Below are 25,514 nucleotides of genomic sequence, written 5' to 3' on the forward strand. Positions count from 1 at the left end.
TTAATGGAATTCTTCAAAAAAGGCAAAGACAAACAAACACAAACACGCAGTTTTAAAACCTGACTCCATTATCAGCCAGTCAAAAATCTCTCTAGACTGTGAAACAATTGATACCTCCAAATCCAGTTGATAAAGGTTCTTGTCTTTAAAAACTATGGCAAACAAATACTTTTTTTTTTTTTAAAAAGCTACTAGATTATTTGAAGTAAGGTTATGCCTGGAGATAAAAATAAAGTGAAAGGTGAAATAACTTGTGAGAAACAGAAAATTAGTGACTTTCCAAATATCTTGTCTCCAAAGCAACTGTTTAGGCCACTCAAATTTCTTGGTCTGACCTGCTTTTCCTATCAAAAAAGTCCTTTCCAGATTATTATTGTTGTTTAGTTGTTAAGTCGTGTCTGACTCTTTTGGGACCCTATGGACTGTAGCCTGCTAGGCTCCTCTGTCTATGGTATTTCTCAAGCGAGAATACTGCAGTGGGCTGCCATTTCTTTCTCCAGGGGATCTTTGCAACCCAGGGATCAAACTCACATTTCAGGATTATTAGATTCCCTTTGATTATAGCTAACTTTTTTCTTTTACAATTTTCTTTAAAAAGATTTTATTTATCTATTTATTTATGGCTGTGCTGGGTCTTCGTTGCTGCACGGACTTCCTCTAGTTGCAGCATGATGCGTTGTGGTGGCTTCTCTTGTTGCCAAGCACAGGCTCTAAGGTGCTCAGCCTTCAATAGTATGGCTCCCAGGCTCTAGAACACAGGCTCAGTAGTTGCGGCACATGGACCCAGTTGCTCTGTGGCACATATGATCTTTCTGGGTCAGGGATCAAACCCGTGTCTCCTGCAGGGATAGGTGGATCCTTTACCACTGAGTCACCAGGGAAGGCCTTAAATTCTTTTTAAAATTGAAGTGTAGTTTATTTAGGGCTTCCCTGGAGGCTCAGAGATATAAAGAATCCACTTGCAATGCACGAGACACAGGTTCAGTCCCTGGGTGGAGACGATCCCCTGGAGAAGGAAATGGCAACCCACTCCAGTATTCTTGCTTGGAGAACCCCATGGACAGAGGAGCCTGGCAGGCTACAGTTCATGGGGTTGCAAAAGAGTCGGACACAACTTACCAACTAAACAATTGTTGATTTACAATATTGTGTTAGTTTCAGGTGTACAACAAAGTGTTCAGTTATATATATTATTTTTTTCAGATTATTTTCCATTATATTATAAGATATTGAATATTGTTCCTGGTGTTATACAGTAAATCTTTGTTGTGTATCTTTTATATACAATAGTTTGTATCCGTTAATCCTATACTTCCAACTTGTCCCTCCCTCTCTCCCTCTCCCCTTTGGTAACCATGAGTTTGTTTTCTGTGTCTGTGATTCTGTTTCTGTTTTGTATACAGATTCATCTGTATTATTTTTTAGATTCCATATATAAATGACATCATATAGCATTTGTCTTTCTCTTTCTGACTTACTTCACTAAGCAAAGTACTCTGTAGGTCCATCCATGTTGCTACAAATGGCAATATTGCATTCTTTTTTATGGCTGAGTAATAACATTCCATTGTATATATGTACCACATCTCTTTAAGTCAATCATCTGTTGATGGACACTTGGATTGTTTCCATGTCTTGGCTTTTGTAAATAGTGCTGCTATGAACATTAAAGTGTATGTATCTTTCTGAATTAAAGTTTGTGTTTTTTCCAGATATATACCTAGGAGTGGAATTGCTGTATCATATGGTAGTTCTGTTTTTAGTTGTTTTTATTTTTGCTAGGGTATAATTGTGCTTTAATGCTTCTGTGTAATGTTATGATCCAATAGTTCTCAGGTTTACATATTATTTATACAATGATTTTCTGGTCACAAATGATAGCATAAGGGTTGTTTTTTTTTTAATCTACTTTTTAATTGAAGGATAGTTGCTTTACAGAATTTTGTTGTTCAGGAACCTCCATACTGTTTTTCATAGTGGCTCCATCAACTTACGTTCCCAGCAAGTGTGTGAGGATTCCCTTTTCTCCACACCCTCTCCAATATTTATTATATGTAGGCTTTTTGATGATAGCTATTCTGACTGGTTTTGACTTGTATTTCTCTAATTATTAGTGAATAATTTTTATGTGTCTGTTGGCCATCTGTATGTGTCTATTTAGGTGTTCTGCCCAGTTTTTGATTGAATTATTTGGATATTGAGTTGTATGAGCTGTTTTTGTATTTTGGATATTGAATTGTTTCGATATTGAGTTGTATGAGCTGTTTTTGTATTTTGGATATTAACCCTTTGTCAGTTGCATCCTTTGAAAACATGTTCTCCTATTCCATAGGCCGTCTTTTCGTTTTGCTGATGGTTTCTTTTGCTGCGCATAAGCTTTTAAGTTTGATTAGGTCCCTTTTGTTTCTTTTCACTTTTATTTCTTTTGCCTTGGGAGGCTGAGCTAAGAAAATATTGCAATGATTTATGTCAAAGGATGTTGACATATGTTCCTTTCTAGGATTTTTATGGTGTCATGTCTTACATTTAGGTTTTTAAACCAGTTTGAGTTGATTTTTGTATATGGTGTGAGGGAGCATTCTAATTTTATTGATTTACATTTAGCAAGCTTTCCCAGCACCACTTGTTGAAGAGACTGTCTTTTCTCCATTGTATATTCTTGCCTCTTATGTTGTAGATTAATTGATCTTAGGTGTGTGGGTTATAGGCAGTTTCTTAATTTTGGCTTATTTTTTGCTGAGTTAGGGAGTGAGCCATGTGGACAGAAGGGAAGGGGCAGTTTTCTACATTTTGAAGTAACAGGCCTTCATCATACCTCAGCTGGGGTTTCACACTTTGAAAGCCCTTTCAGGAAAGGGACAAAGACAAGGCAATTTGGTTGGAGGTCTTGGTGCTGTTGGTGCTGATGTAAAAGAAATTGTATTGCATCTTACAGTTTACTGAGAGGTAACCAACACCTATTTGATATCAAGAGTGGCAGTTACTATGATCTATATTTCAAAGAAATATCTTGTTTTAGTTTTTGTCAACTAAGCTACTGAAAGATAAATAGATCCTAAACTTTCAAGATGTACTTTGTCCTATTTCCTAAATAATTTTTTGCTACTAAGTTTTGTGAGAGGATGACTCAGAAAAATGGTCATTAATGTTCTAAGTAGTTTTGTTAAGTGCTCAGTTGCCAGGAAAACACTACAATCTATCTTAGTTTCTTTTACAACAGCACACTTCTATTTTCCATGAAATGTGTTTATGTTAATAATGCAGTGATTCCCACATAGGTTTTTTTTTACCACAATACAAAACTTTGGAGAAACGCCTAGGGAATTTCATATGGATTTCTTATCTCCATGTGAAAATACAGCTGTATTACACTACTTTGATATTTTACTATGTGACTTGACTTTATTGAGGAGAATGTAGAATAGATTAGAGGTCGATAGATGATGACATCCTTGTCTGCTTTTATGTTGAAGAAAATTAAATATAGTTAGTAGATCTGTTTTTATTCTGGAATATCCTGATGGACATTTTCTCCAGGATTTTTGTAGGAAGGAAGTGGAAGGATTCCAACTGAATGGTAAATAAGTGCCGATTCAAATTTTTGGAAACTGATGCAATATTATCCTGTATATATATATATATATATATATTTTTTTTTTTTTAAGAAAATGAACATAGCGAATGGCTCTAATTGTTGAAGAAAATGCTACTATTTTGGTTCCTTAGTTGAATATGATCAATAACCAGCCTGAAGGGAAATGTTTGGCTCTTCAAATACCCATCCTGTCACTTCATTCATCATAGTACTCAGTCAGAAGTGGATTACCAGAGGAGTTTTTCAAATTACCACAACTCATTCATGTATTCATTCACTTAACAATTATTGAACACCTACTATGTGTGGACAGTAAAGCCCTCTGTGCAGGCAATGCTATGTAAATAAAAGTAATAAGCACACACAATGCAAGTGTTACACTTTATCTTTCAAGATGCAGCTCTAATTCAGTTTGCTAGTTCCTTCTCTGTGTTCTGTATTTTGTCGATGTTTGTATACCTATCTACTGAGCTCTTTGAAAAGGTAGAGACCTTGGCTTATTAATTTTGTATTCCACACAGTCTAACATAAGATTTGGTACAGATCAAACAGGTGGTCAGAAAAGAATAGTTGCAATAAAGGAATTAACAATATTGCATCATTTAGTATTCAGTTGAGAAGACAGTACTTACCCCAAAACTGATTTCTTCAAAGTAGGTGTTAGAATGTGCTTGTTATCCTTCAACTTGAATCAGGACTTGATTCATTATGTTTTATTATATTCATTCTGATTATATGTCAAGGTGGTTTCAGTTCAGTTCAGTCGCTCAGTTGTGTCTGACACTTTGCGACCCCATGAATCGCAGCACGCCAGACCTCCCTGTCCATCACCAACTCCCAGAGTTTACTCAAACTCATGTCCATCGAGTCAATGATGCCATCCAACCATTTCATCCTCTCTCATCCGGTTCTCCTCCTGCCTTCAATCTTTCCCAGCATCAGAGTCTTTTCCAATGAGTCAGTTGTTCACATCAGATGACCAAAATATTGGAGCTTCAGCTTCGGCATCAGTCCTTCCAGTGAATATTCAGGACTGATTTCCTTTAGGATTGGTTTATCGTCTAACAACAAGCTATTAAATAGGGCAGTCTCGAACTTTCAAAAGAAATGAAACCTTATTAGTCTCTCGAAGTTTTTACGCCCTAGAAGCTTACACAGAACGTAGAGGAAAGGGACTAGTAGCCCTCGCATCTCAACCGTTATTGCCGCGTTACCCCCCTTCCCTTTCCTTTTTCCCACCCTTTCGCCCTCCGGAAGGGGCCGAGCGCTCCCGGCGCTTCCCAGTCTTCCTCCGCCCCTTGCGGAAGGAGCCGAAGGCGGAGCGGGGCGCCGAAGTGGGACGGCCTAGCGCTCGGGCCTCTCCGGAAAGAGCCGAACCGCGCTCGGAAGAGGAGGGCTCCTTCGTCTTCGGCGTCTCGCCCCCGCGCGGTGCCCTCTGTCGGCGGCGTGAGGCAGCTGTGGCAGCGGTGGCGGCGGGAGGCGGTAGCCGCGTCGACGTTGACCAAGACTGGAGCGACGTTTAAAGAAGGAGCCGAATCGCCGCAGAGTCCGGCTTCTGACTGTTGGAGGATTCCTACCCTTCCGCGCGGGCTGACGACGAGAAGCGGCGGCGCCGGGAAGCAGGTGAGGAACCGGCTGCGACCCGTGAGGGGGCGATGGAGCGCGCCGGCTTCCTCCGTCTCTGGGCCGCGCCAGCCTTCGCTTTCTCCTCACTTGAACCAGGAAGCGGCGGAGTCTGAGGCTCCGCTCCTCCGGCCCTTTTCTTTGTGTGGGCTCGGGAGCGAAGGAGGGGACGAACCAGGAGGGCCGCGGCGCGGTCTCCTCCGCCGTCAGGGGCCGTCAGGGCCCGGGGTAGGCCCGGAGCTTGGGGAGCCCACCGCGGAGAACCACTCGGCGTTTTTCACGGCCCTCGCCTGCCTTTTTGCGCCAGTTCCCCCTCCTCACCCCGACTTTGATTTAGAGCTTTTCGGCCAGGCCCATCCTCCCCTTCCCAGGGCATAACAATGCCGCCTGCTTGGCCACATCCCCTCCCAACACCCCACCCTCCGCTTCGCCACCTTCTACTTTCCCTGGCCGGCCGCCTCTCCCGACTACCCCCGCCCTGACCGTGCTGGCCGGCCTTCCATCTGTATTTGCAAGAAACTGCTTTTCCACGTGAATCCGGGTTGAAAACCTCGGTTGCAGCCGGCCGGGTGCGAATGGGGAAGAGGGGGTGGACAGAGGGAGATGGGGTTCAGCTGCCGCGTGTAGGTTGTTTCACTCTCGCGGGTGGCGTCTCTCTTTTCCAACGTCACCTGCCCTCGGTCAAGGATTTGTCTCACGGGCGTGCAGAATGGCTTTTCCACGGTCAGGTCGCGGATCTGGGGTTGGGATGGGTTCAGACCGATTTGTGCTGATCCTGGGTCCACCTGGACGGGAAAGACAAAATGAAACAACAAAATGAAACCAAGTCCTGGTGTCACCTGGACGCATACATTGAAATCCTTGCCCCGTTGGGAAAACCCATTTGCAAAGGACAAAAATAGTGGGACTGTATTCAGAAAACCTGTCTATCCACTGAAAAGTGACTTGTGTCGAAATGCCCATATTTCGGAAGCGCTGGTAGCTGGCTCGCTGTCCAAAGGTCACCCTTTCTGATGAATGCCTTTATGGTAACCTGGAATTCCCTGCTACTGTTAACAAGCAATGCCTTATAACATGATGTTTTAAATCCTTGATTTCTAGACATTTCTTTTTGTGTGTGTGTTTTTAAGCTATAATTTTGAAAAATTTAGAAGACATTTGAGACGCCCTGCCTTCCACATGTGTATAACTTAAGAACTGTGACAATTGTACTATTTTGGTAACTCTAAAGGGAAAGAATATATACTAGGAATAGAAGTGTCTCTTTACCAAAAGTACTTATCAACTAATTTTTAATTATATATACATGTATCATTTTATGTATTTAAATTGTTACCAGAAATATCTTCTGTGAAGTGCTGAAAATTGTTTAGAGGGTGGTACACAGCAATACTATTTATTGACATTCCCTCTCCTCCTTTTCTAGAGTGATGTCTGGTCTGTTCCAGTAAGTTTATATCTTCATTTTCACTAAATCATTCTGTGTGAAGAAAATTCTCATATCAGTGCTCATAATTCTTTCCCAACAAAATGAAATGTTTTGTGTTTTCACGCAGTTGAGCTTTAAGAAATGGTAAACTTTTCCCTTGTTTTGTTTTTCACAATAGTATTTATTGACTTCCTTTGGCGTTCTAACATTCCATCTCTGGAGACTGTGGGGAGTAGACAGGTGAGGGGAAGAAGAAAAGAGGAGAGGGTAACAAAGGTGTTTCATAGTTTAACCAGATGAAGCATCCCTGTTAAAATAAGAACATAAAAACTTTAGAGGTAATAGTCACCAGTGTTTCTGAATGCTGGTTCAGTCTGTGGCTGCAGGGAGTAGCTGTTGAATACGTTGTTAAAGATAAGTTAAATGTTTAGGAAGACTACCTATTTTGGACTTAGTATTGTACACATCAAGCTTTTCTGACACCTCATTCATTTACAGGTGAAATAACTTTTTATGTGTTCACAATGAAGATTTTTCTTAAAGTGTTCAGACAGTTAAAAATTAACTCTAAACTCTTGAGAAAATCCAAAATTGGAACAAAAAAATTAACTTTAGTCTTTAAAAATTGCTTAGTGGTGATGCATGTATCTAAGATTCAAAGGAAGAGATTAGTGTTCAAATCTGTAGATCAGTTTAAAACTTGCTTGTCTCTTCTTAGGGGGAAGTCATGAGATTTAACATGTGGTCCAAATAACAGTTATATATAAAAATCTGTAAGAACAGTTTATATAAAAACCAAAAAGTTACACCAAACTTCCACTAAAACGCCAATAAACTATTTAATGAAGCTGTAGCTCAAATTCTAAATAATGAACTACTTGTGTTTTTCTTTCCTAATGCACACATCTCCCCTTCTCCTTTCTCTTACAGGGATGGAGAGTAGAAAACTGATTTCTGCTACAGACATTCAATACTCTGGCAGTCTGCTGAACTCCTTGAATGAGCAACGTGGCCATGGACTCTTCTGTGATGTTACTGTTATTGTGGAAGACCGAAAATTCCGAGCCCATAGAAACATTCTTTCAGCTTCAAGTACTTACTTCCATCAGCTCTTCTCAGTTGCTGGGCAAGTTGTTGAACTGAGCTTTATAAGAGCAGAGATCTTTGCAGAAATTCTCAATTATATCTATAGTTCTAAAATTGTTCGTGTTAGATCAGATTTACTTGATGAGTTAATTAAATCAGGGCAGTTATTAGGAGTTAAGTTTATAGCAGAGCTTGGTGTCCCGTTGTCACAGGTTAAAAGCATCTCAGGTACAGCTCAGGATGGTAATGCAGAAAACTCACCTCCTGAAATACAAAAATCAAAAGATGAATCCCAAGAAAATGGGGCCACTATAATGCCAATTATAACAGAATCTTTTTCCTTGTCTGCTGAAGATTATGAGACAAAAAAGATCATTGTTACTGATTCAGATGATGACGACGATGATGTCATTTTCTGCTCTGAGATTCTGCCTGCAAAGGAGACTTTGCCGAGTACCAACACAGTGGCAGAGGTCCAGCCTAACCCAGGCTCTGTTGCTATTTCAGATGATGCACCTTGTGTGAGCAATAGCTCTCCCCCTTTAACAAACATCACACCTACTCAGAAACTTCCTACTTCTGTGAATCAGGCAACTCTGAGCCAGACACAGGGAAGTGAAAAATTGTTGGTGTCTTCGGCCCCAACACATCTGACTCCCAACATCATTTTGTTAAATCAGACACCACTTACTACACCACCAAATGTCAGTTCTTCACTTCCAAATCATATGTCTCCTTCAATCAATTTACTTGTACAGAATCAACAGCCACCAAACAGTGCTGTTTTACCAGGAAACAAGGCCAATGAAGAGGAGGAGGAGGAAATTATAGATGATGATGATGACACTATTAGCTCCAGTCCAGATTCTGCTGTCAGTAATACGTCTTTGGTCCCACAGGCTGAGATCCCCCCAAATACCACTTTTGATGGATCGTTGATACAAAAGATGCAGATTCCTACACTTCTGCAAGAGCCAGTTTCTAATTCTTTAAAAATTTCAGATATAATTACAAGAAACACTAATGATCCAGGTTTAGGATCCAAACATCTAATGGAGGGTCAGAAGATTATTACTTTAGATACAGCTACTGAAATTGAAGGCTTGTCAACGGGTTGCAAGGTTTATGCAAATATTGGTGAAGATACTTATGATATAGTTATCCCTGTCAAAGATGACCCTGATGAAGGGGAGGCCAGACTTGGAAACGAGATACCAAAAACACCTAGCAGTGAGACGGCAAATAAACGTATGAAAGTTAAACATGATGATCACTATGAGTTAATAGTAGATGGAAGGGTCTATTATATCTGTATTGTATGCAAAAGGTCATATGTCTGCCTGACAAGCCTGCGGAGACATTTTAACATTCATTCTTGGGAGAAGAAGTATCCTTGCCGTTACTGTGAGAAGGTCTTTCCTCTTGCAGAATATCGCACAAAGCATGAAATTCATCACACAGGAGAGCGAAGGTATCAGTGTTTGGCCTGTGGCAAGTCTTTCATCAACTATCAGTTTATGTCTTCACACATAAAGTCCGTTCATAGTCAAGATCCTTCTGGAGACTCGAAGCTTTATCGTTTACATCCATGCAGGTCTTTACAGATCAGACAATATGCATACCTCTCTGATAGGTCAGGCACTATGCCTGTAATGAAGGATGACGGTATTGGATATAAGGTTGATGCTGGGAAAGAACCTCCAGTAGGGACCACATCTGCTCCTCAGAACAAGCCCATGACCTGGGAAGATATTTTTATTCAGCAGGAAAATGATTCCATGTTTAAACAGAATGTAACAGATGGCAGTACTGAGTTTGAATTTATAATACCAGAATCTTATTGAACTCCTTTGAAATATCAGAAAGTTTTGGTTTGGATTTAAGGGTCAGGGCTTTCAGAAGACCTGTAAAACAAAGGTGAAAACAGGTTCATTTGATCTGCCATGTCATTTGAAGGTAGTCTAGTTGGATTATTTGTTCATAATTTTTAGAAGCAAATTATTCTGAAAGTTTGAATAGAGGTTGAGAACTTCCCCCTCCCCCAAGTATCTGTTTATATAGTTAGCTTTCAGCACATTTAAAAGAGGCAAAAAGAAAAAAAAAGCTTGGAGAGATAGTTTCCTGAATAGAATTTGAATCAGTTTGAATGTTCTTTGAAAATAACTGGAGTTATTAGCATACCCTAGTATATCTTGCAACTTTCCCCTTCCATGTTAGCACTTTACTGCTGAATTCTCAATTTTCTTATTATTGAGACTATAAATGTGTGTTGTGTCTTGTATATGGCATAAAGAGTAAATGAGAACTTCTAAAGTTGTCCTGGAAATTTTCAGAGTAAGTCTCTGCTTGGTTGTGTATTTTGCTAACCCAAATGGATAGCAGCCTCCTGCCTCCCACCCCTCATGAAAATAGCCGTGCAGACAAGTTTCTCATTTGAAGAATAAACAAGTTTTAGCTAATTAGAATTAAACTTCACTTTTATCACCATAGTCTCGAAAAGACTGGTGCCTGGACTACTGTATATATATACCTTTGCAGTGTGGTTTCTATGGGCAAAAAAGAAATCTCTGTAATGCAGACAGGAAGAGATTAAAAGTTTTTATCATATTTGCTTTAAATTCTGTGCTCTTATATGATAGAGACAGAGAATGGAAGTGAATGGAGATTTCCTTTTTGCTCATTATGGTTAAAAAATATTCCCATTAAGTTTTTCAGACTTTGAATTTGAACACCACCAAACTAATCTTTATGTATGCATCTTTATAAATGACAAATTTCATAAATGAGACTCTTACATATTTTGGGTGGGAGGCCACTGGCATGTATTTTTAAATGTTCATATTACTTAGAATCTCTAATAGGAAGTTTTTATTTGACATAGCTGAATCAGATATCTAGTATTTTCCTTTCAGCAAGACCTTTTAGGTTTTTACTCCTAAAATAAGTTCCATTCCATCTGCAAATTGCTGCAGTATTATAGCAATCAGAAGCAATACAAGGAAGTTAAATAGGCTTGTTGATTCCCATTTATCTTGAGAACAATGAATACCACCTTTCTCCCTTTTAAAATGACACATGTTTAAACACTTAGAAAATAAAGTCAAAACTTATTGAAGTGCCAGTACTAAAAGGGAAGCAGGTTGGAACAAATATATAGCCTAGCGTTTATAATAGATTGACTTGTTGAACTTCTGTAAATTTTTGCAAACGAAAAAAATATGATTAGATACTGAAAAAGATTGTTGTGCATAGTTATTAGTCCTTTGTAACCTTGCTTAAGTATTTCTTAATTCAACATAGATATTTTCTTTCTCCTTAACGATGTATTTTTGAAAATAGTCTATTTCTTGACTTTGAACTTAAAGCTTTAATCAATTTCTCATGTATACATCATCTTTCTGACAGTAAGCTAGACTTGAAGATAATGATTTCAGTATTTCTTGAGATGGTAACTGAGGGTATCGGGCATCAGTGTTTGCAGTAATACAAGGAGAAAGAAAAATTAATACAGTCCTTTGCTTACCGAGGGTTAGAATGATGTGCATCTTTTGTTTTCCGTTCTGTAAGTTGAGACCTTAAGACCATTTTGTAAACTAATCCTTGGAAAATTTTTAAATTACCATACAGCTTACAAGTCTGATCTCTGGAATTGCAATATCTGTTTCCTTTGTGTATATGTATTGATAACATTACTCTTTGACTATAGGGTACACTCTGAAATGTTTTCAGTGGAAATTTGTTTCATTTATGCTGTTTCACCAGTTAGACATAATTCAACAAGTGTGAATGATACTTCCAGTCCTTTCAGACTTAACTGCTAACTTCATGGATGGCTCAGATGGTAAAGAGTCCACCTGCAGTGCAGAAGACCTGGGTTCTATCCCTGAATCAGGAAGATCCTCTGGAAAGGGAATGGCTACCCACTTCAGTATTCTTGCCTGCGAAAGTCCATGGACAGAGGAGCCTGGCAGGCTACAGTCCATGGGGTTGCATAGAGTCAGTTACGACTGAGCAACAAACACTTTCACTTTTTCAATAAAACTTGGTTTCTACAAGGCCATTATGACAGACTAGGAATTCTATAATGGAAAACTATCCGTTCAGAATTATCTTGATATAATTATTTGCTGCTGCTGTGCTCTATCTAAGTTCTGAGTCTGAAATTTCAACTTTGCCTACTGAAGGTATCTTCTAGTTTTTTGGGAGGAGGAAAACTGGAAAATTCACTTTAAATTGTATTTTTGCCAGAAGACTCTTACTTGAACGTATGTCAGGGTCTTCAGTTTTTTTAGAAGTCTCTATATCCAAAGTTCAGAATCCATGTGGAATACTCTTTAGGAATTAAAACCATTCACTCCCAGTGTTTATGGGGTTGGAAATCTGTAGCAAGATGCTATTCAAAACCTGTCATGGTGTTTTCCTATTTTATACTTAGTTTTCTGGCAATTGAACTCTTTTTTTTCATTCAAGTTGGCTTCAGATTTGCTCCTATGCTAAATTACCTATAAATATTCTGGATAGGAACTGTTTGAAATAGCAATTTGTTCAAAGAGATGACAGAAAATGAAAGTGCTTAGTTTAAGCAAAGATTTTTATATGCCATAGCAATCTTGAGAGATTCATTTTAAAATATATTTTATCATTTTGCTGGTAATGATCCCCCACATACAACCACTATGAGGAATCGATGCTGCATTTTTCCCATTGTACCAAAAAGATAAAGGTAAAAATGGTAAAAGTTTTTTGTATTGTCAAGGCGTGCATACTCTAAAGAATTAAATACTAATTCAACAGCACTGGCTTTCTCACCTCTGTCAATCATATGAAACTTTTGTTCATTTCCACCCAGTGCTGTAGTGTTCATACTTGTACAGTCTTCCCTGTCATGACTTTAAGTTCTACTTTTCATTAACCGTTACCTGATATTAGTTCGTAGAGTTTCTTATGGCAAAAATAAAATGTTTTAATTCTGATTTTTTAGTGTCTTTTTTTTTTACAAGATGATCTTTCATTAATTATATAGACTATTACATTCTGTTGTTTTTCAATTTTTGTAGCAGGAGACTGGAACTATATTTCTGATGACAGTATGACAGAATTTCCTGTTAGGTTTTATATGTTGGTTAATCGCATGCCCATTATATCTTGAACCATAGTAGTCAGAAGTGAGTCAGCTGCTGTCAGTTGCTTTAGAGCATTTGTGATACTTCTGTTGATTCCATGAAGACACATGTAAGTTGATAAGGAGGAGGATAGTTTTATTAATTTGAAACATCACAAAAGCAGTCTGGGTTTCCAACATGGCAGTGATACAGATTTTAAGCAATATCCAGTTTACACAGGTTCTGGATTAATATTTTAATTTTTCATGCCCAGTTCAATACTTTAAAGCAGAATTAGGAATAAAGCGGTAAATATTACAAAATGCAGTCAAGGTACATTTTGGAAATACAAATTCCTTCATTACAGCAAATGTTTTTGCAAAAGAGTAAAGCAGCAAATATTAACTTTTCTAAGGTAACATGCAGTTGTTATAATTCAATGTAATAAAAAAAGAAGCTGCTAAAATTAAGTTACAAAATCTATACTGTTTCAAGTTATTTTGTAAAGTAAGAAAAATACATAGAAATGAGTCCTAGAATCTTAACACTTTAAGAAATGTGATAAATGTAGGATATACTGTGTAATGGTGCCTTTTAAAAAATTAAATACTCATACACGTTCATTAAAGCAAAATGTAAAGTGTAAACAGCAAGAAATTTCATTGAGTATCACAAGTTGATATTTGTATAGTAAGTCAATTGGTTATTAGTCCCTTTTTGAAATCCAATAGAATTTTAATATGCTCAGAACAGTAGAAAATAATAGTGTTATATAACGCAAAAAGATTATAATTGTTCAGATTTGAAATTCAGAGAGACGTCATTTGTGATGTCAAAAGTTAAACTGAATGTTTTGCAAACATTTACTGTGAACAGTGAGCGCACTTGTTGTGCCTTGAGAATTCTTGATGGCTGGGTGTCTACAAGGTAGATGGGAGCACCAGCATTTGCCTGCTACCTCTAATCCATCAAGTTGGGAGGTAGCAAAATTGGCTGGAAATTTTTCCTGTATATGTTCTGTCTAAAATACAATAGCCCTGTATTTTTTTTTTTACAAGTGTAGGATTATCAATCTTCCTTTAAATCAATTCTCAGGTTAACATAAGATCGCAATGAAAGTGTTCATTCTGAAGTGAAGGCATGGGTGCCAAAGTGTTAAATTCATCAGGTTGAGGTTTAAAGCTATGTATAATTAAAAGAACTGTACAAATACCACAATGTGCCAAATGGATTTTAAATCTACAATAACACTTAAGAGTTTGTCAAGTTGGCTACATTTGAGGTTTTGCAGACTTAAAGCGGCATTGTAACACTTCCATAATCTTGAACACTGTCACGATTGGTCTCAACAGAAAAAAGGACCAATTAGAGCAGTGGCATTAAAATACAGATGATTCTTTTGGGGTAGGGTGCAGGATACGTGCGGTTTGCTGGGGTTGAAGCACAATATTTGAAGATTAAATAGTCACAAAGATTAGTGACATTTCAAGAACCTAATCTAGCATTTTTAAAACTCAGTTTTAACCGTAAGATTTCTATCTCCCACAGCAAATGCAACATGTAGTAAACCGCTGTTTTCCTAAGTTACCTGATGTATAACTGGGATCTACTTAAAACATCTCACATGCTGCTCTGTGTATGTCAGTGCTTCTTGAACAATCAATCCTGTTCCCCACTACTCGAAGGAATATTGCACTTTTCCCTTTGGGAGGTACCAATCACAAAAGCTGAGCTGAATGATCACAACAGCCATTTTTACAATACAGAGAAGAAAGGAGTAAGGGATATGGCCAGCTTTATTCAGCATCAGACACAAGCAAACAAAATCTTAGCCAGAACTCTCTGCACTGGAACTACCGTGTAGCCCTATCATCTGGGAAATTTTCCTTAGGGACTGACTTTAGTGGGAGGGAAAGAGAGGGCCTCTAAGCCAGGCGCTTCAACTGAGGTGCTAGGGTGGCAATCTGCTAAGGGTGAGGACAACACTCCTTTTACACCAAGTGAAGCAGATGGCAACCATGCTTCTGCGGCCTATAGAGGTGGGGCCATAGCGTAATGCAGGCCCAGACCAGAGACGCTTCTTGCTGAGATGGCTCCCCAGCCTCGCACTGTCCTGCTCAGAACTGCTGGGCTCAGCCTGGCCACCCCTCCTCTGCACTAATAACAAATAAACTTCTTCTCTATCTTTCCCTAGCCTGGCAGGCCACTGTCAAACTTTATGTATGAGTCACACTTTAAATTTTGTACCCTACACACTTCCACTAAAGCAGAAATACAAAAGCCACAATAATCTCAACAGCCAGCGGGCATTCCTCTTTAGGGGCTGTAAGGGGGTGGCTTCTCAAAAGGCGGATAGTAAGGTGGAGAGTAACGGGGTGGAGCACTCGAGGACCACATGTAGCTGGGCGAAGGCGAGGCAGACTGGGGCTCGTCAGAAAGTCCAGAGGGAGGGGAGGATGGAAAGGCGCTGGAATGCTGTGCAATCAAAATAAAACATCAGTTTCCACCATGAGGTTGCAATTCCCCAACATTAGTCATTATTTAAAAATGAATATGGACCCAGTGTGTTCTGGTTTGGAACAACCAAGAGCCCCTAAACCTCGCAGGGTTATTGAGGGCCATAAAACGGAGCTGGTCCAACTTTCACTCAAGCTGCAAAGCTCAGGCAGAGATGCCTTGGAATCCTCTTCCCCAGCCCTTTGGACCTCTCAGTCAGTCAGTTATCCTGTTGCTCCTACTTCTGGGTTATTTTGGGGGGGCTTCCCAGGTGGCTCGTGGTAAAGAACCCGCCTGCCAATACAAGAGACATGGGTTCGATCCCTGGGTTGGGAAGATCTCCTGGAAAAGGAGATGGCAACCTACTCCATTATTCTTGCCTGGGAAATCCCATGGACAGAGGAGCCTGGTGGGCTACAGTTCATGGTGTCATTAAGAGTTGGATATGACAGAGCAATGGAGCATGCATGGCACTTTGGGAAGGGAGTGAGATACGGGATACAAAAAAAATTCCCAGTGAATCAGCATGTGAGGAGTCAATCTGCCACTTCTCTTTCCCGGCCAGTGTACACCCTTGACCCTGACTTTCCTACTCAAGGAGAGTTGACCTGTTTTGGTCACTGCTCTCTCCCCCAGAGCGCAGAACAGTGATTGGCAAGTAGAAGTTGCTCAATCAATGTTGGATGAGTGACTAAGACTTCAGTCACTCATAGAGCACAGAAGAATTTTTTAGAAATAAAATCTATTTTCAAAGTCTACAGTCACATCTTGTGGGTACCGTGGCCTTGCTCCAGTGGTGGAGCATGGCTGAGGCCTGAAGGCTGAAGGGATCTCCAATAAGAGCCAATGAATAGGGCTGTAGAATGGCAATTTTCTGTTGTGCCTTAGCTCTAGGAGGAACTGCTGTATTTTTTTAAAAGAAGACCCACTTATACCAAAATTTCTCAAGAGTTCAAGTGCTGTTTGGGGAGGTCAATACCTTTACTTTGTTCTGCTGGCCAGAGTCAAAGTGGTTGACCGTTTAGTTGTTAAGTCATGTCTGACTCTTTGATACCCTAGGAACTGTAGCCCACCAGGCTCCTCTGTCCATGTGATTTCCCAGGCAAGAATACTAGAGTGGGTTGCCATTTCCTTCTCCAGGGGATCTTCCTGGATCAGAGGTCAAACTCACGTCTCTTGCTTGGGAGGTGGGTTCTTTACCACTGAGCTACCTGTGAAGCCCTAGAGTCTAAGCTGATCATGTCATTTCCAGGCCTAGAACAATCTAGAGTCAGCTTTGCCGTGAGGTGTCTGGAGCCTGAGACCAGTTGGCTGATTCTCCTTATCCCCAGTCCTGACTTCCGTACTCCTTAGAAAGGGGTATCCTGGTTTCTAGGTCTTGCTTTAGACATTGAAATCTCTGTCTCCTACCACATAATGTCAGGACTGATCCTCCCCCACCCCATCCACCCTTTTGATCTGAGAGAAGGAATGAAAGGGTCATAGAAAGCCTTTAAAGACGAAAAAAAAAAAAACCTTGAGGGACTTCCCTGGTTATGTGGTTAATGCTTACAATGCAGTGGTTAATGCTTCCAATGCAGAGGGCACGGGATTAATCCCTGGTTGAGGAACTAAGCTCTCACATGCTGCATGGTGCAGCAGAAAAAAAAAAAAAAAAAAGATAAAAGAGCTTGAGGCAGTTGACTTGAGACAAGCCAGACTGCTTCCAAAAATCTCCAAATTTCTTCTCCCTCCAGGAAGAGATATGCTTCCTTTGACACTGATCTCATGATCTCTCCTCTCTCTCCCTCCTCCTCTGTTGCTTTCGCTGTCCTCTTAAACCAGAGAGGAGAGCAAAATCCCACCAGGAACAACATCTCTGCGTCCAGGGTTGTGACACTCTGCCTTTCTAAATCCCGCTCCAGGATAGAGTCAGGAGGCCAGTTCTCTGCCCACTAGACACAGAAGGGAAGGCAAGTTTCAAAGATGGAGCTAAAGCCCATTCTGTCCTGAGAGGCAGTAACAGGCTGCTGGGGGCAGTTGTAGACTTTGATCCTAAGGAGACTGGTACAGCCACCTTGGGTTTTCACCTCTCAGTTTCCCGTGATGTGAAAGTGGAAGTCGCTCAGTCGTGTCCGACTCTTTGTGACCCTATAGTCCAATGGAATTCTCCAGGCCACAGTACTGGAGTGGGTAGCCTATCCCTTCTCCAGGGGACCTTCTTGATCCAGGAATCAAACCGGGGTCTCCTGCATTGCAGGCAGATTCTTTACCAACTGAGCTACCAGGGAAGTTTCCCGTATAAGAAGGTATTTAGGGGGATAGGGGTGGGATGCTTCTCACTGCCCTCTGATGATGCTGGAGTTTTAGGAATAAATGGCAGAGCGAGGGAGCTAACTGGCCATAGTCCACCCCCCGCCCTTGGGATAGTGGGTTGGAGGGGGTGGGCACCACCATGCAGTTTCCTAGCAACAGGCAGTTACCTTGGGAAAGCTTTGGCTTTGTTGCAGCTGGGGAGCAGGCCCGGTACATTTTAGTTCCTGCCTAAGACTTGACTAACGGGACAGGACGGCCACTCAGAAGAACAGAGCTTTGAATCTTTTCGCACCACAAAGCATGAAAAGCATGAAAAGCATCTAAATAGCTTACTGCTGGGCTCTGAGCTTCCTGAGCTGCTTCTGAGAGGCTGGGGTGGCTTATCGCAGGGACAGAGGAGGTGGGAACACCCTCACAGACACTTCTCTCCCGCCTCAATCTGCCCCTCCCTCTCCCACTTCAATCTGCCCCTCCCTGCCCCAGGCGGACCCACACTCTGCAAGACCCATGTGCATTTCTATCACGTGTGCTTCTCTCTTCAGAAGCGCTGGGAAGCAGTGACTCCCTGAAGAGCCCTGGAACTGGCCGGGTGATGAAGGTTACACCAGCAAAAGATGCTGTGTTCCAAGGGTGAAATCCAGGGTCTCTTGGTTCTTTGCATTCCCCCTCTGTTTCTGGCCCAGAAAGCAAACCCAGGAGAGACAGAGAGAAGAGTGGGAGCAAAGCGAGGGATCAGAAACAAGAGAGAGGAGGAGAGGCAAGGAGAAGCTTGGCAGGAGAGGGGAAATAGAAGGCTGAGTGGCGGTGGCAGCCTGCTAAGGTTGTCAGTCACCTGCTCCATCTACCATCTCCCCCAAGACAACCTCCACTCTCTCATTCAGTAGGCCCAATTTATAATGGATCTTTTTCAGTGGCTACATAGAAACCTAGTGTACCTTTCTGTGATTTAACAAAGACCATCCACAGAGGCAGTGGCATTTTACAAAGGCTTTTGTTTTAAGCTAAACTTGGCAATTCACCAATTGGACAGGACAGGGACATGGTTAGAGTGAAGTCGGGATTCTGGCCCAGTAGGTCAGACTGGAATCGTTAAGGGATTTACCCCAAAACTTGTTGTTGTTGTTTAGCCACTAAGTCAGGTCCGACTCTTTTTCAATCCCATGGACTATAACACTCCAGGCTCCTCTGTCCATGGGATTTCCCAGGCAAGAATACTGGAGTGGGGTGCCATTCCCTTCTCCAGGGGATCTTCCTGACCCAGGGATTGAACCCACATCTCCTGCATTGGGCAGGTGGATTCTTTACCACTGAGTCCCCAGGGAAGCGGACCCCAAAGCTACACAGGGTTGAATTTCCCAGCAGAAGTAGAAACTGATGTTTCATACCCTATAGGATATGGACTGCCTGGCTACCTGGAAGTGGGTGCAAGGTACAAGAGAAGTGAGTGCAGGAAGATGAGCAAGGAGGCACTGACAGCCTTGGCTTCAAGTCCAAAGTCTGCAAGAATCCTGTTTCTCCAAGCTCAGCCCTCACGACATCCTCAGGGCCACCTGAGCAGACCCACGTCCTTGCTCCCATCTGACCACAAGAAATGCTTCCCAAGCTTCCTGACTGGACAGCTACCCAATAAGGGTGTGACTTTGCGGGGTTAAAAGAATATCCTATAAATCTCATCAGCCTCAGGGGTAAAAAGGGAGAGAGAAGTCTTCAAAGTGACATAAATAGTTCTATTTGGAAATGATCAAATTGGGGAAATCATTCAGAACAAAGCCCAGAAAGGTCCATTTTCCTGCTATTATTTGGTTCCCCAATACAATGTAAGAGAATAAGGGCACTCTGGCTTGTTGTTGCTGTTGTTAGGTCTGTGCTTCTGCTGCTTTTATTGTCAGAGCTGGTATGCATTTTGCTGACTGCTTTCCATTTATCTGGGAACACAGCAGATGGCCCTAATCCTCCTGGCTTTCTTGGGTAAAGACTGGTATTTCCTTGTATGAAACGATAAGGAACTGGAACTTGGTGAACAAAAGAAAGCTCCATTCAAATACTAAAACAAAATGCTGTATAAGTTCTAGAGGGAAACAAATACCACCTAAAAACATATCCCTTAGGGATCTCCCTGGTGGTCCAGTGGTTGAGAAACTGCCTTCCAATGCGGGGGACACAGGTTCAATCCCTGGTCAGGGAACTAAATTCCCACATGCCAACATGCCGCAGGGCAGTTAAGCCCATGCGACACATCTAGAGAAGCCCACACAGTAACTAGAGAAAGCCCATGCACCTCAACGAAGAGCCTGTGCACTGCATTGGGGACCCAGTGAAGCCAAATAAATAAATCACATCCCTTAAAACCCACAACTTTAGAACATCTCCAAAAAGGAAATAGAAAAGACAGCTTGAACCTCTGGAAAGAACCAGGAGAGGTATAAGAAGTGGCCCAGCAGTCCTTGGAGTGGGGAGCCATGTAATCACACGGTAAGGGTGAGTCAAGAGAACCTTTCTGAGTAATGATTATAAAGCCCATAATTTAAAGCAGTAAAACATGGAAATATTCTGAAACTAACTGGGGAAAAGATCAATAGTGTGCTCAGATTTACAGCTTCTCCAAAGACTCCCCCAAGCCAGCCTCTGGCCTCAGACAGACCTGGATATACATCTCTGTCCTCGCTGCTGTCCCTGAGCATCCCCACTCAGGTCCTTAGACTGACCTCGTAATGCAGGCCTAGGTCTCACTCAGTCTCTACATCCATAGCTCCAAGCACATGTGAACACAGAGTAAACACTGACTGAACTGAAAACGACAGCCTGGGCCACCACTGGCATTGGGGAACCTTGTTTTCATACCTGGGATGGTTTTGAATGAGTAATGATGGACAGAAAGATAGCTCCATTACATAAACAGGGACTTCCTATCTTAAGAGTTTGCAGCAGCCATTACTAAGGAGGTTACTGTTCCTACTCCAGAGATTTGTTATAAAGTGAAAAGTCCAAAAACCAATCTAATCAATATAATTTACTTCCATATAAAAAAAAATGGAAGCAGCCTCTTGGGAGCCATGCGTGGCCCCTCTCTCCTAGGATGACTTTTGGTTATGGATGCCTCAAAGAATGGTGACCCTCTCATGCTAGGTTCAATGTCCCTGAATTCTCTTAAAGGATTCCTTTTTGTCCCTGTCACTATTGCAATTATCTATGCCCTTTCAGAGCATATTTGTGTTTTTCAGTCTATACTATCTATTTGGGGAACAAGTTCCCTGAGTTGTCTACCTGTGAATACAGTAGGCTTTAAAACAAGTTCTAACACTTTCCCCCAGGCTTTAATGGATGTCTCCTTGTGCTGGTGCTGTATTTTGTGACAGTGAACAAGTCCACATTCACACTAGACGTACTCCTATTGCAGTATAGAGTCCTAGACCTGCCCATACAGTGTCTAAATCAAACCAGAGTACACTTTACTCAACTAAATGGGGAGGGTTTTCAGTTTCAAGTATTTTGTTAATCTGAGGCAGAAATTAGGTTTTCCAAGGGCTCTGTTTTTCTAAACTGGCTGGTTAATTGGAAGCACCCCCAAACAGTCATGCTTTTATGTCCCCTTGGAACATTCAGGACTCTTAGTCAATAGAACAAAATTCATTATGGGTTTGCCTCCTTTCAAAGGCATTTCCCTGGTACCCAAATTTTGAATTAACCAGATTGGAGTGGAATCCCACTCTTCTGTGGTCCAGGGTTTATAATCACTGTAAATGCCTAAAAGACCGTTTCATTTGTTTTCCTGAAGTGTCTAGTTCAGCGCTCTGACCACATACAATGAATTCCCTTTAATGAACTGCCTTTTGGGTTCTGTTTTTCTATGCTTCATCTTAGCTCAAAAGGAAAGTGGGAAAGTGCAAATTTGGTAACACTATTTCTGACCCACATGATAACAAGGCAAAAAAATTAAAAAGGAAGGGAGAAGGGTGTTATAAAAAATATTTTCTCTGTATAGTCCCAGTTAGGAAGTCTAGAAAAAACGAAGGGACTGCTTTCTCATTACAGATTTGATTCAAACCCTTGTGTGATTCAGCGTGTCCTTGTGCTATGGAACAGGACTAGACAAGCCTCTTCCTGTAGCAGAGGAATGGAAAAAGCCACCATTGGACAGGGGTCTGTGGTGATGTACTCATGAGTACCTCAGGGGAGGTCAGCGCCCCTTGGGACATCTGAATCCTATCTCCTTCTCTCCCCCTTTCGTCTGTCACTCTGTTGCTTCTCCTCTTGTGTCTTTCCCAGCCTCCGCCATCACTGCCTGCCTATGCAGTCCTTAAGCTTCACGGGTACCCACAGGCTGCGGGATGGAGAGCCTGGCTACCTCATATATATTAGGAAGGATCCAAAATACGGAGAGAATAAGAGAGGATGAGCAAGAGCAAGGGTAACAGGGACTTCTTTTTTTTCTCTCAAAACGTACCTGAAAGTCATAAGCAGAATAAGGTGGCAGGTGAGGAGGGCTATGGTAGTAGGTGTTGTAGGATGCCACTTGAGGACGAGCATAGTAAGAAACAGTTGGATGGGCATTTTCAACAGAGCAGTTCAGTGCTGGGAGAGTTGGGTTCTGTAAAATCAAAAAACAATATAAATGTTCATCACTGGGGGAATGGGTAAATAAACCACGGGACATCCATTCTACAGAATACTATGGACCTGTTGATAAATGATGATGTGCACCTATAGTTAGTGACAGGGAAGTTGTCCAGGATATACTTGTAAATATAAAAAACAAAAACAGGGCTTCCACGGTGCTTCAGTGGTTAAAAATCCGCCTGCCAATGCAGAGGATGCAGGCTCAACCCCTGGTCCGAGAGGATCCCACATGCCACGAGATAACTAAGCCCAGGCGCCACAACTGCTGAGCCTGAGGGCCTAGAACCCAGCCTCTGCAACAAGAGAAGCCATGGCAATGAGAAACCCACACACCACAACGAAGAGTAGCCCCTGGTCACTGCAACTAGAGAAAGCCTGCATGCAGTCAAAAATTAAAATTAAAAACAATGTTTAAGAAAGCAAGCCATTGACAAAACTATGGACACAATAAAAGATCACTGGTTGTCAGGGGTTGGGATTGGGAAGAAGGATGAACAGGCAGAACGCAGAGGCTACTTAGGGCAGTGAAAATACTGTGTGCTGCCAGAATGATGGATATATGTCATTATACACCTGTCCAATAGAATTCATTTGTCCAATACATTTGTCCAGTATTCTATGTCCCATAGAATTACAACATCAAGAGTGGGCCCTAAGGTAAACTATGGACTTTGGGTAATTATGATGCGTCAATATAGATTCATCCTTGCTAACAAATGTACCACTCTGTGGGGGATGTTGATAATGGGGGAGGCTGATAATGGGGAAGGCTGTGTGTTGGGGAAGAAAGTTTATGGGAAATCTCTGTACCTTCATCTCAGTTTTGTTGTGAATCTAAAATTGCTCTAAAAATAAAATCTTTTAAAAAGTCACCATGTTCTATTACCAAAGCATAATCCCAGTTTATGTAAAGACCCAAACAATTATATATAAATATACACTTGTCAATGAAATTAATTTGGAAAGATTCACAACAAATTGTTAGCTATGGCTGTGTCTGGGGAGGGCAGTGGTATTAGGAAGTAAATGGGGACTCTTTACTCTCAATTAGACAGCCGAAGTTTTCACAACTACTACGTATCACTTGTATCATTTCCCCACACTATTTTGAAAAATTCAAACCGATAGTTGAAATCTTTGACTTTCAAAAACACAAAGGAAAAAAAAATTGAGAACCACCCCCCCAATACAAAATGTTAAACCAACAAGACTATTGCTCTCACTGTGACAAAAATATGATTAATCATGAAGAGTTTGGAAAAACTGTAAGGATTCTTGCAGATTCCAACCTCACTAAGGAGCTCGCAGGCACACATGAAGGTATTCACTTCGCCTCAGCCCTGGGGGCTGGAGGCAAAATCTTAGCACAGAAACCAAGAAAGACCAAGTAGAGTATATTGATACCCCTCCACACACACACACATTTTGGGGAAAATAAAACAATGCAGAAAGAATTGAATACCCTTTTTATAACATGGTGGTGTGTGTAGCCCTTCAAGGGTTAAAACCAATCTTGTCTAGGATGGGAGTCTGGATTTCAATAAGGCCAAAACACTGCTAGAGGAAGTCACCACTGCTCATGAGTTCCCAAGCAGGACTGTGCTTTGTACCTTATGAGTGCCACATGGCTCAAGGTGTGGGAGAAATGTCCTTTCCATGGTCCATGTCATTGACACCCCCTCTGTTCGTGCATATAATCTAGAGCTGTCCACAAAGTCCATGTGTCTTGTTTCTGGTATGTATCTACTTTGTGTTAACGGTGAGCAGAAGCTTCCTCTCAAGTGATGAAAATGTGTGGGCAGGCTTTGGCAATGGCACAGGCAACCATGTTGGGGTGTTGGCAGAGGAAACTCCCGTAGAGCAAGTTTCAACACAGTCTGTTGCTCTCTTCCTTGGAGTGGGTTACTGTTTACATCTCTAGGAGGTTTGAAGAGCTACAAACCTCAGTCATTATGATGCTGCTCACAGACAACCACAGAAATGTTTCTCAGCCTCTCTCATGTGTGGGAGAGGGCTGAGGTCTTGACCATTCTAAGGGCTGGCTCGCATTACAGAAGCGGAGTGTTCAGCAATGCCCTTACCTCTCCACCAGGATTCCAAGAAGAAATGTCACGCCTGAGGAAGTCCCAGAAATCATGTTCCCTTGGCCTTGTGCCAGTTAAAACCACACCCTCCAACTCTTGCAAAATGAAACCAGCTCTTTTATGCAAAGAGAGGGCTTCTCAGGTGGCTCAATGGTAAAGAGCCGGTGCAGGAGATGTAAGGGACGCAGGTTCAATCCCTGGGTCGGGAAGATCCCCTAGAGGAGGAAATGACAACCCACTCCAGTGTTCTTGCCTGGAGAATCCCATGGACAGAGAAGCCTGGCGGGCTACAGTCCATAGGGTCACAAAGAGTGGGACACGACTGAGCATACACACGTAACCACAGAGACGCAATTGGGGAATATAAACGATCTAGAAAAGGTTTTTTGTGTGTAGCAAGGCTGGGGGTCCAGGATCCTCTTTGAAAGGAAGTTGAATATTAGAAAGAAACACAGGAGGAAGATGAAATAAGCACAGGAGAGCCACAGATGAGAGATGCAGAGGATGTAGAGAAAATGGACAAGGTACCAACAGAGGTTGAGAGTGTCAAGGGGGGTGAAGTTGGGAGTGGTACAGGGAAGGAGCAAAAGGGATTGCCCCAGAGCATGGTCTAGTTACAGTTTTAAATCCATAATTCTGATTTTACAATAAATCTGGGCTCTGTTTCTATTCGTGTGTGTATATAGGAATGTGTGTTTCTGTACCAATAATTCTGGGGCTTAAGTTATGAGATCTCCACTTCTGATAAGTAGCATTCTGAGCTCCAGTGAAACAAACGGTGATTTGCAAGCACAGGAAATGTGCTGTGCTGTGCTAAGCTGCTTCAGTCGCGTCTGACTCTTTGCGACCCCATGGACTGTAGCCCACCAGGCTCCTCTGTCCATGGGATTCTCCAGACAAGAATACTGGAGTGGGTAGCCATTTCCTCCTCCAGGCACAGGAAATGGTCAAATCCATCTCACCCGGACAGAACTGAGTCCCTTCAAAGACAATGATTGTGGACTTTGGAAAGAAGACCACTTTGATTTCTCCCTACTTTACACCAGAGACACTAAGTAGCAAAAAATGGCAAGACAGTATCACTTCTTATGATTCATCTCAAGTTCTCATATCTTTGAGCCACAAACACTGTGGTCATCCAACATTTCTTTAAGATCCTTGGCACCAAGCCCCTCTGGTCAGGGAAT

General features: G+C 41.7%; 2 protein-coding genes across 5 annotated transcripts in view; one reads left to right on the plus strand and one right to left on the minus strand.

Annotated features, from left to right (window-relative positions):
• Positions 1-5,091: 5,091 nt before the first annotated feature.
• ZBTB33 (zinc finger and BTB domain containing 33) lies at positions 5,092-12,706 on the plus strand. Of its 2 annotated transcripts, none has more exons than NM_001098157.1 (2): positions 5,092-5,218; positions 7,578-12,706. In NM_001098157.1, the coding sequence occupies exon 2, from the start codon at positions 7,580-7,582 to the stop codon at positions 9,575-9,577; it is 1,998 nt and encodes a 665-aa protein (NP_001091626.1). In that variant the 5' UTR covers positions 5,092-5,218; positions 7,578-7,579; the 3' UTR covers positions 9,578-12,706. The 2 variants fall into 2 exon arrangements, with proteins under 2 accessions (NP_001091626.1, XP_059739559.1); XM_059883576.1 differs by lacking the exon at positions 5,092-5,218 and adding an exon at positions 5,243-5,787.
• Positions 12,707-12,970: 264 nt separating this feature from the next.
• Positions 12,971-25,514, minus strand: part of TMEM255A (transmembrane protein 255A) — a 47,976-nt gene continuing 35,432 nt past the window's right edge. For all 3 annotated transcript variants that reach the window (XM_010821370.4, XM_005227466.5, NM_001083721.1), the window contains 2 exons: positions 22,071-22,214; positions 12,971-15,310 (listed from right to left, as the gene is read on the minus strand). In XM_010821370.4, the coding sequence (XP_010819672.1) occupies positions 15,152-15,310; positions 22,071-22,214 (303 nt within the window). In that variant the 3' untranslated portion in view covers positions 12,971-15,151. The remainder of the gene's footprint in view (positions 15,311-22,070; positions 22,215-25,514) is intronic.

Source organism: Bos taurus, chromosome X (genome assembly GCF_002263795.3).
Source record: "Bos taurus isolate L1 Dominette 01449 registration number 42190680 breed Hereford chromosome X, ARS-UCD2.0, whole genome shotgun sequence".
Lineage (NCBI taxonomy): Eukaryota > Metazoa > Chordata > Mammalia > Artiodactyla > Bovidae > Bos > Bos taurus.